The sequence below is a fragment of the Girardinichthys multiradiatus genome, chromosome 3, assembly GCF_021462225.1.
Source record: "Girardinichthys multiradiatus isolate DD_20200921_A chromosome 3, DD_fGirMul_XY1, whole genome shotgun sequence".
Classification (NCBI taxonomy): domain Eukaryota; kingdom Metazoa; phylum Chordata; class Actinopteri; order Cyprinodontiformes; family Goodeidae; genus Girardinichthys; species Girardinichthys multiradiatus.
Window position 1 is genome coordinate 12,090,363 of NC_061796.1, and position 10,353 is coordinate 12,100,715.

Consider the following 10,353-nt stretch of genomic DNA (forward strand, 5'->3'; position numbering starts at 1 on the left):
TTTCTAAGGCATTAGTGCCTTGTAAAAGTAATAATACCCCTGGAAAAACATTTTCATATTTTGTCATGTTCAGCATTTATTGGCATTTTATGTGATACAGGAACACAAATGAATGCACAATTGTGAAATTGAATGAAAATGATGCACATACAGATTCTTACTTTGACTGGGCCATTCTAACACATTAAAATACACTTTGATCCAACCCATTTCTTTATAACCAACTGTTTTTTTTTTTTTTCTTTTTCAGCCTCTCACAGGGTTCTCTTCCCGAATCGCCCAGAATCTCCATCCATATTAAGGTAAACTCTGACCAGCTTCCCTGTCTTGTTGAAGAAAGACATCCCTGTAGATACTGCTAACACCATGCCACCAAATGCTCCTTTATAAATGTAGAACATATTAGAAGCAAATTTAATATGCGAAGATGTGAAATGTGAAATGCTAATGTTATGAATGATTGAAAACATCTGAAATAAATAAAACTAAATTAAATGAAAAAATATTTTATAATAGTGTCAGTTTAGCACTACATGATGTGTTTTGCTTGTAGTCCAAAATGTTTTATTTTGGTCTCAACAGCCCAGAGCACCTATTTTCATGTTTGCTGAGTTCCCTGCATGGCTTGTGGTGAATGACATAAGGTAGTTTTTATGGCGTACTCTCAGCACTGGCTTTCTTTTTGTCCGTCTTTCATAAAGTTTGGTTTTGTGAGGTGGGTAACCAATACTTGTCCTGTCAACAGATTTCCCTACCAAATCTGTGGAGCTCTTCAGCTCCACAGATTTGAGCCTCTTGGCTGCATCCCTGATTATTAATCTCGTTCGGTCTCTTAGTTTAGGTGAATAGTCCTGTTTTGGTAGGTTTGCAGTTGTGCCATACTCTTTCCATTTTTAGATGAAGGACTCAGCAGTGCTTAGTTTGAAGTTCAAAGATAAGATAGATAAGATAAGATTAAAAAAAAAGAAGTTCAAAGATAAGAAATTGTTTTATCATCCAACCGTGGCTTATAACTTCTATGCAAGTTTCTCCCTGACCTGTCTGCTGTGTCTCTTGTTTTTCACAGTTTGTTCACTAATGTTCTCTAACACACATCTGAGGCCTTCATAGAGCACCTGAATAAATTACCACCCTACTTACTAATTAAATGACATCTGAGGGCCATTGCTTCTAGTTTATACAGTGAGGTTTGTGATTGTAACATGGCAAAACATAAAAACTCATAGTTGCTATCAATTCTCCAGTCTTTAAAGTATATGCTCTTGTCTCCACATAACTGTGATTCCAAACTGTGCTTGGATCACAGTTCAACATATTTTTATCAGCTGAGCAATCATTTCTCTTACCCGCTCTTCCCACATTGCATCCACTTAATAGCGTGATCTCTCTATTCTCACGGCATCCGACTCCCACACAGTCTTTCTCTTTTTCTCTCCCCATCTCTCTTGCACACTGACACATGTACGTTTGCTAAATATTGCTGTAAAACTGCCAACTCCTCACATTTACTATTGCGCATGAGAGAAAAACAGATGAATACCGGCAGACAAAGGGAACAGTGGGTGATATGATGCAGGAGCTATCGATCAGGCTTTCACAATCCCTTTTCTGGCTCTTGGTGGTGGGAGAGTTGAAGTGTGTCAGTGTGCCTTTATGAAATGTATTTATCAAGACAGCCCATGCAAGTGTAAGAAGGATAACTGAAATAAACCTGAAAGAACCAAGAAAGAAGTGAGCCCAGTTTTCTGTGTTGTAGGTAACCTGAGCAACATTTAAGGTTCAACCATTCCTGCAATATTCCATCATTGGTCAGTAGATGGGATGGGTGACGGGTGCTGAGGGGAAAGGAAAAAATAAGAGGCGGTGTGGAAAAAAGGCAACAAGGCGGGGTAGTGTGGCCCCTCTGTCCTGAACTTGAACTTCTAGCTGGTGGGAGCAGGAGGGGGAGGGAAGGGGAGGACAGGGTCAAGCATCCAGAAGAGAAGAGAAGGAAAGATCCAGCTGGGTGACACTGGTGTCTCCCTGCTAGAAGACAGAAGACAGATGGAGGACGAGGGAAGGCATTGTTTCGTTTCATGAGCACATCCAGCACTTAGTCTGACACTTTCCAGATAGTTTTATCACAAGATCTAAATGGCAGAATCTAAGATCTTTTACTGGCTTTCAGAATGTGCTCTTCAGACAGCTTCATTAAGACCATTTTGGGGCCACTATATTTTTTATAAACAATGAAAAACTTTATTTGGATTTGTTTCTAATAGGGCTCAAGCTTAAAAATGGGTAAAAGTAAAAAAAAATACAATCATCAGGAATTGTGAGATGAGTTTAAGCCATTTACAGGATAAAATAAAAATTTGAACAGTTGTGTGTTAAACTAGGTCAACCTGGCTGGACCGTCCTACCTTCGTCTGGAGATAGTGGGGGTAGTAGTAGGTGTAGTGGGGGTACATTGGCTGCTGCTCCAAACGTTTTCCCATGTAGCTAGAATCCAACTGAAGGTCTGGAGGCTGGAGATAGAAGCTCACAGGTGGGGTTCGATCACTTCTAGCCACTGGCCTGGATCCTTCAGTGGGGATGTTCCAAGAGTGGATGCAGAGAGAATGTGCTTCTCTTGCTGTTCAAGTGTTAGATGAACAGAAGACGGGATGGACAGGAGGACAGACTAGGCATAGGATTACAGTCTGATTGGAGCTTGCAAGAAACTGTCTTTTTGAGGGTTTGGAAAGCGTGAAGCCAGGGTAGCAGGAGAGAGAGGTAAGGGAGATGTGGGGTTAACAGAACAAATTTCAGAAGGATAGTAACAAAAGAGGGAACAATATAGGAAAACTGAAGCGCAGAACTAAAAGGGGGCTAAAAGGTGAGGGAAGAAGAGGAGAATGTAGAATGAATTGTTGTGTTCTGCTTGCCGGTTCTTGACACTATGTGGTCTAGAAATTAGATTCACTCCTCTTCTCTGGTGCCCTGAACATGCCCCTCAGTTTGTCTTCCAGTGTCTCTCTCTCTCTCTCTTTCTGTTTCTCTGGTTCTGTCTCTTTTGCTGTTTTATCCGTTTTATCCGTTCTCAGACGAGGAGCCTGATCCCGACGGGAGCCAAGCTGTATCCTGAAGAACACACGGCGTCCTTATTGCTCTATCCTCAAAAGACACCGGAATCAGCGATAAACTCACACATGGATGTGGAACCGGAGAGAGAACAGGAGGAGGAGAGAGGGTGGTCTGGAGCTGAAGCTGTGACTGTTTTTTTTTTTTCCCCACTCCTTCCCTCTTTTGTTAAGCTCCAGGGATAGATAGGTAGATATCACTGGAGTCTTGCACGGAGGATGAACATAGAAGAAAAAACCTTGGTAAAAGGCAGGTCACCTTATCCAGACGCCCTCTCACAAAAACGGAAAATCCCCTCTGATCCACAAGGTGCCCCTCCAAGTCTTGTCTTTCTTGTGCTCTTCCCCTTGGCGATCCCTCTCTTTCTTCTCAGGCTCTTTCCCTGACGGGTTGCTTCCCACTGAGCCTGGCAGCCGTCACTGTGTCTGAGTCTCTGTGTGTGAGTAGTGGTGGTGGTGGCAGCAGCCGCGGTGGTGGTGTGGTATGTGTGTGACTTTGCATGTAACTGAGAGGGGAGCGTGTTTGTGTGGCTGCTGGCGTCTGCTCCACTCTGCGTGCGGAGGCATAGAGGGGCTTGGCTTCGGCGCAGCTACGCTCCTCCCTCAATCCCTCTCTTCCTCTCCCCGTTCTGTCTTTCTCTCTTTCCCTCTGTGTTCATCATGGAGCTATAGGAGGGTGGGAGTGGTTGGTCCTGCCCTCCTTCAAGTTTATGTGATTGTGTTTGCTCTCAAAGGAGGCTGGGAAAGACACACACTGACTGTTCGGTAGGGAAAGCAGATGTGGAAGAAAGAGTTGGAGATGGGTATGGTGAGTAGGGAAAACATAAAGAGTGTAACTTGGAAACAGAGAGACCCCCGACTGACACTCTATAGGTGCAGCAATGGCTGAACCTAATTTGCAAGGATATTTTTAATACCTAAAACACTCTGCTCATTCAAGAATTCAGACATGTATGACCAGGCGAAATGCCCACAATGCTCCATTCACATGCCCAGTAAACCACCACAACATGGAGAGGGTGCAGAGGTAAGTGGCTGTTTGGCACAGTGACCCACTGACACAGTGCTACTTGTTACATGATATAACCAAGTTTAAGTAGTGCTCTTACATAAGCACAGTGAGCCATGTATAAAAAAGGTCCCCCTGCACTCTGACTACAGCAGCGTGTGTGTGTGTTTGAAGGGTTGGCAAACAATGCAAGCTCACTGCAAAAGAAAAAGGGCACGGGAACAGAATGCAAAAATTAAACCCTTCTCCAAGAAAAGGGCTTCTTTTCTTCTGGTCATTTAATTCAATTCAATTCAATTCAGTTTTATTTATATAGCGCCAATTCACAACACTTGTCGTCTCAAGGCACTTTACGAAGGGTTTGGAATGGTGCGGGGTTGTTGGGGAGGTTAGATTAAACTACTGAGTGTTAGAGTTTGGCCAATTTGGAACGGGCTATGCGTAGGGGTACTAAGTAAAATAATACACTGATAAAGTTTGTCCATGTAGAGCCCACTGGTGGCCATTGTTATACTAAAAACCACAAGTATTGGGGGTACCTCTCTCTGTCGGACTGATTATAACCATTGGAAAAGAGAAGGGGTCGCACAGGTAGCAGAAAGGGAGGGTGTGTTTGCACCTCAACCATAACTGAGCTGGATTAGGCTAAACCTGACTCCCCCTTTCTCCATCCAACAGGGAGGGAGGAAGGCAAAGTTAAAAATAATTGCAGAGTGTTGTTTCCTGTTGCATTGTATGAAAGGTGGGTAACTTTAAAATGGGCAAAGTCAATTCAATCAAATCATACAGATTTCCAGTCAGGTACATACATTCCAATTAACCTCAACCATCGAACAGTGCAGTCAGATTCAGTTATTTATTCAAATAACTTTCAAATTTATTAAAAAGTGTTTCTATCTAAGGAAACCCAGCAGATTGCATCCAGTCAGTGACTTGCAGTATTCACTCCTCCTGGATGAGCATGTAGAGACAGTGGACAGTCACTGGCGTTGACTTTGCAGCAATCCCTCATACTGAGCATGCATGTAGCGACAGTGGAGAGGAAAAACTCTGTTTTAACAGGAAGAAACCTCCAGCAGAACCAGGCTCAGTGTGAGCAGCCAGCTGCCACGACCAACTGGGGGATTTAGAGAACAGAGCTGAGACAAAAAAGAACACAGAAGCACTGATCCAGGAGTACTTTCTATGGGAAGGAAAAGTAAATGTTAATGGATGTAGCTCCTTTAGTCGTTTCATCTAGAAAGAAAGAACAGATCAACTTTGAGCCAGTTTTCAAGGATAGAGTCTGAAAGAGAGCACATATAATTAGTTACAGTAAAAACTCAGTCAATTGCCATGTCTAGGAGAGAGAAAGGGTTAAACACTGAAAGACAGGGCCAAGTGGATCATCTGTAGAAGGTGAGCATTAAGTTGTTGCCAGCAGAAGCTTGGACGATGCCCCTCTCCAGAAAGGTGTCACAGGTAGACACAGAGCCAGGCCAGGTGTAGCTTCTAGGAAGAGAAAAGAGAGAGAACAAGGTTAAAAGCTGAAATAACAGCAAATAATGCAAAATTGGAGAGTATTGTGAGAATGTAGCGGAGAGGGTGAAAGGGGTCAATATGTCCTCCAGCAGCCTAAGCCTATAGCAGCATAACTACACAGATAGCTCAGGATAACCTAAGCCACTCTAACTATAAGCTTTATCAAAAAGGAAAGTTTTAAGCCTAGCCTTAAAAGTAAACAGGGTGTCTGCCTCACAGACTAAAACCAAGAGCTGGTTCCACAGGAGAGGAGTCTGATAACTAAAGGATCTGCCTCCCATTCTACTTCTAGAGACTCTAGGAACCACCAGTAAACCTGCAGAATTTAGAAGCAACAAATTTAAAGTCATCCAAGTTTTTATGTCTTCAAGACATAAGAACAGGAAAGGACATACGATCTAACAGGACAAGTACAGACACAAGTCTACAAGTCCATTATCTGAGGCTAGGAGAATATCATAAGTGACTTTCAGCAGAGCTGTTTCAGTGCTATGATGAACTCTGAAACTTACACTCCTGCAAGCCTTGGATCGCCGTTTTTCTAATACTAATTCTAAGAGTTCTTTTTTAGGACCTGTTATGGTAGTATAGTCATATTTAAGTTTAAGTTATTATCATATAGGAATTCCATTGGACTTATCTTGTAATTATTGGTTGGGTGGGTTTTATTGGTAGATGAAGTACCTAATCTTTTTAACTTCCCTTCTAGGTAGGTAGAAAGTTTCTTTAAAACAAAAACAGTAATTAAAAAAGCAGATGCCTTGAAAAAGTATTAATACCCCTTGAACTCATTGTAATGTCAAGTTGGAGCAAGAATCTTTAGTGTATTCGTTATCATTTGATATGTGTGATAAAACAAGTAATGCAAATTGTGAAGTGGATGGAAAGGATACATGGTTTGTTTTTTATTTTACTCATCAAAGTCATAAAGCTGTGGTCATGCAACCATTAGCCATTGTATAGTGAAACAACTTTTTGCTTTCAGTTGTATCAACTGTGTCATCTCAATAAAGCGAGTGAAAGAGCTAATTAATTTGACTGCACTGCCAACATGACTCTGGAAAAGTAGTGATGACAGATGGATTGAGACTGAACTTTATGTCAGGATTATTTGCCCAGCCACAGGCAACATGGCTATGGTTAGATAAATACTGTATATAATACTCATGAATATTTCAATGCTGATTACTTACAGCAAGGCTTAGAAGGCTTCTAATGTACTGAAGTTTATTGGTAAAACAAGGTAAGAGAGAAGTCAAATCAAATCAAATCAGGATTTTACTATTTCACATTAAAACCGGTTTTAGCATCTTATATTATTGAAAGAATAATAGAGATTTCTAAAAACCTGCCAACATTTCCAAATTCAGCATGTTCGATTAAACACAGATGGTAAAACAGAGCCGCTTTATTGCACTGTGCATGGTCTCCCTGTTTTCTGCTGTCTTGATTTCTCTTGCTCTCGTGCTGCTTGAAAAAAACTGCAAGCATGTCTTCACCTGTAAAAAATACCGTTTCTTTGTAAAAAGCTTTTTAGATCTCTGTACTTCCTCTTTCATTTATAAACACCAATAAATATTTTGAATCTGAAAAAAACAGCTTTTACACTGAACAATAGTGTTGGCAAAGCATCTTGGTATTTTTTAGGAATCACATGTGCACTCACTGGAAAAAAGTCTGGATTCTAGCATTTCTGACTGGCCAGTAGCTGGATCAGACTAAAAATCTTCCCATTCTTCATGATGGGATGTTAAAACACCTCTGTTTTTGCTCTCCTTATGTTAGCTTGTTCTGGTGAACCTTCTAATTGAATAAATAAATATTTATAAATGTACAATGGATGAGGTTTAGCTGTGTTTTGTGAGAAATTAGTACTAATTGTCTGATAGTCCAATAAGTATTTTCTTATACATGAATTCTGGTAGGTAGTTATCATTACAAGCATAATTATGATGTCTCCCATTTTTACATGAAATGCTTTTGATGAGAGATGGCGCAGTTTAAAAACTAGTGGATATAAATATAACCCTGTTTCATGTGGATGAATGTAGCAAATAAACCTTCAAAGCTAAATTCATAGTACAGTACCCAATTTGCTAAATACATAACTGTATGATGAAATTAACATAAATGCTACTCTAAATTTGACTGGTGAGTATACATAATGATCAGACTCCTCATGACTGTCTTTGGTCCTAATTGAGATTTCAGTAGATTGACAGGCTTATTTTTCCCCCTTTGTCTTCTCTATGCACTGATGTCTGAAGTGAAGGCAGCTCTGAGTCTCTCCCATAACATAACACAAAAGCAGCATCGTGCCTGCAGGCAAGCCGAGACAAAGCACTATGATTTGCTTATATATTCTTTGCCTTTATCTCCATTGCCTTGTTAATTATTTGACAAACTGATCTTGCTTATTTTACTTCATGAAACAACACTGTCTCAAGTACTGCACACATAACATGTTGTAATTACTTAATAATAATATCTTTGAACTTGTTTTGCTGCCTTGAATATTTTATACTCTATTTTGTTGTGCTGAAAATCTTCAAATATAATGTTTCAAAATGACTGATTCTGATACAAATATCTTTAAGTAACATCTCCATGAAGGAAGTTACTCATCGAGTAAAGGGTTACTCAGTTTACACTATAGTGAGGTTCTGAAAAGGAGAGACTAAGTTAACAACTGAGAGCAGCAGCAGTCAGATTGAAGCCATCACCTGATAAGTAGTTAAGATAAATATAAATACATGACATTAAGTGTTGCCTCATGCATACAAGTGATGCAGGTTGTTGTGTTTTAACGCACACTCATCACGTAAAATGGCAGCTTTGATGAGAGAACAGCTGCATTACAGAAAAGAGTTCAGAAATCACCAACTAAAAAGGGGAGAGAGCAGAGAAATGATGCTGTTAAACACAATGCATCTTTGAGCAAAAACATCAGTATATCCACTACAACAGCCTTAACAAGCTGTCAGTTAATAGGTATGATTTATCACTGTGTTAACCATTTTACATTTTTTATGTTGACATTCGTTCATCAACTCTGATGTACATATAAGTAGTTGAGGGTATTTGGTCATCAGTGAAACTTACAATTTAATCAAGTAATAGTGCAAAGAAAGAGGACATGAAAAGTCTTTCCAGAAACTTTCCAGAAAGTCAGCTGGATAATAATCTGCTTTTCATACATGTGTGTCTCTATTTAATTGTTGTTGTTTTTTTTTTGTTTTTTTGTTTTTTTTTCAAAAAACTAAATCATAAAATCCTAACTGATGTGAGAGCGGTTGAAAAGTCATTGCTGGATGTTTGAGTGTTGTCAGTATTTTGGAATTATTCAACTTTCACCAATAGAAAGTATTGAGAACACATGGGGAATGAAGCTGTACTCTTTAAGAAACTTTATGAAAAGTCAGTACAAAATGTTTGCAAACATGCAATGAAAATTTTTATTACACAGCATGTTGAATATTTGCCAGCCTGACACTAAGGTAAAATCATCTCTGTTAGCTGGTGCTGCACATATACCTTAAACCAAATTTGATCTAAAACAGAGTTAACTTTAGCTCTTTAGAAGTTAAAGTGACACATGTTACAATGTTGCCTCTTTTCAGTGAGGAAATACTCTTAAAGGGGAGGCCCTATGTCATTTATTTTCATCATGAAACAAATCAAAATGGATGGAACCGCAAAACAGTTAAGCCATTATAAAAATTCTGACAAGTTTGGATGAGGAGAAGTATTTTAAAAGGGATCTTTTTCAAGTGAACAGAACAAAATGCATGTCAGTTACCAGCTCGCCTAGCATATCCAGCTGATTTACAGAGTCAGAAAAGTGGCTAAAAGCACAGCCTTGATTTACATGCAGAGGTGTACATGCTTCATGTCTATTTGCATCTCCAAATCAACCACCTTGCTGTCCAAGCTATGGACATTAACATCAATGTCAATTTGTTGTTTAACAATCTATTTATCATAGATTTGTTTTATTATGATTTTACAAAACCAATCTTTACCTAAAGCACCACATGCTAACCATGTTAAACATTTTAGACAACATTAATTACCGTATTGGTTTATTTACCAGCATGCAAGAGTGACTTTAAATTGAAACATGTAAGCAAAACCAGTGTGTGGGGGAGATTGGGGAAAATATTCGAGCCAAGAATCACTGTCTCAAGCTTTGCACTGAGAGGAGTTACAAGCACACTGACCAAAGCAGTTTGATAGCCATTTACCAGCTCCATGCACGGAATACCAAACAACCAGGGAGTTTATGAATGTGTGTGTGAGTGTGTGTGTATTATAAATGAGTAGCAGAAGAGGCAAAGTTTTCCTAGGGATCTTAAGATTCAGCTGACAGTGCAGTCTGGAAACACAAAGAGAGAAAATTGACTCCTTAAACTGCATAACACAATTCTATTGTAAGAGGAGCAATCTCTATACATCTCAATCCATATGCTACCAAAGTAAACCTTTCTAATTGGGTTGTCTACTGACAGGGAAGCCACATTGATAGTGGTAAATACACAATGAATAATTGCTTTAATTTTAATATCAAATGATGTCCTTAGTAAAAATCATTATGTCTTAAGTAGAAGGTACAGTACAGACCAAAGGTTTGGACACACCTTCTCATTCAAAGAGTTTTCTTTATTTTCATGACTATGAATATTGTAGCTTCACACTGAAGGCATCAAAACTATCAATTAACAC

General features: G+C 39.5%; 1 protein-coding gene across 2 annotated transcripts in view; it reads right to left on the bottom strand.

Moving 5' to 3' along the window:
- LOC124866396 (RNA-binding motif, single-stranded-interacting protein 3-like) overlaps positions 1-3,640 on the bottom strand; it is a 199,191-nt gene extending 195,551 nt beyond the window's left edge. For both annotated transcript variants that reach the window (XM_047362168.1, XM_047362166.1), the window contains exon 1: positions 2,403-3,640. In XM_047362168.1, the coding sequence (XP_047218124.1) occupies positions 2,403-2,477 (75 nt within the window). In that variant the 5' untranslated portion in view covers positions 2,478-3,640. The remainder of the gene's footprint in view (positions 1-2,402) is intronic.
- Positions 3,641-10,353: the final 6,713 nt, after the last annotated feature.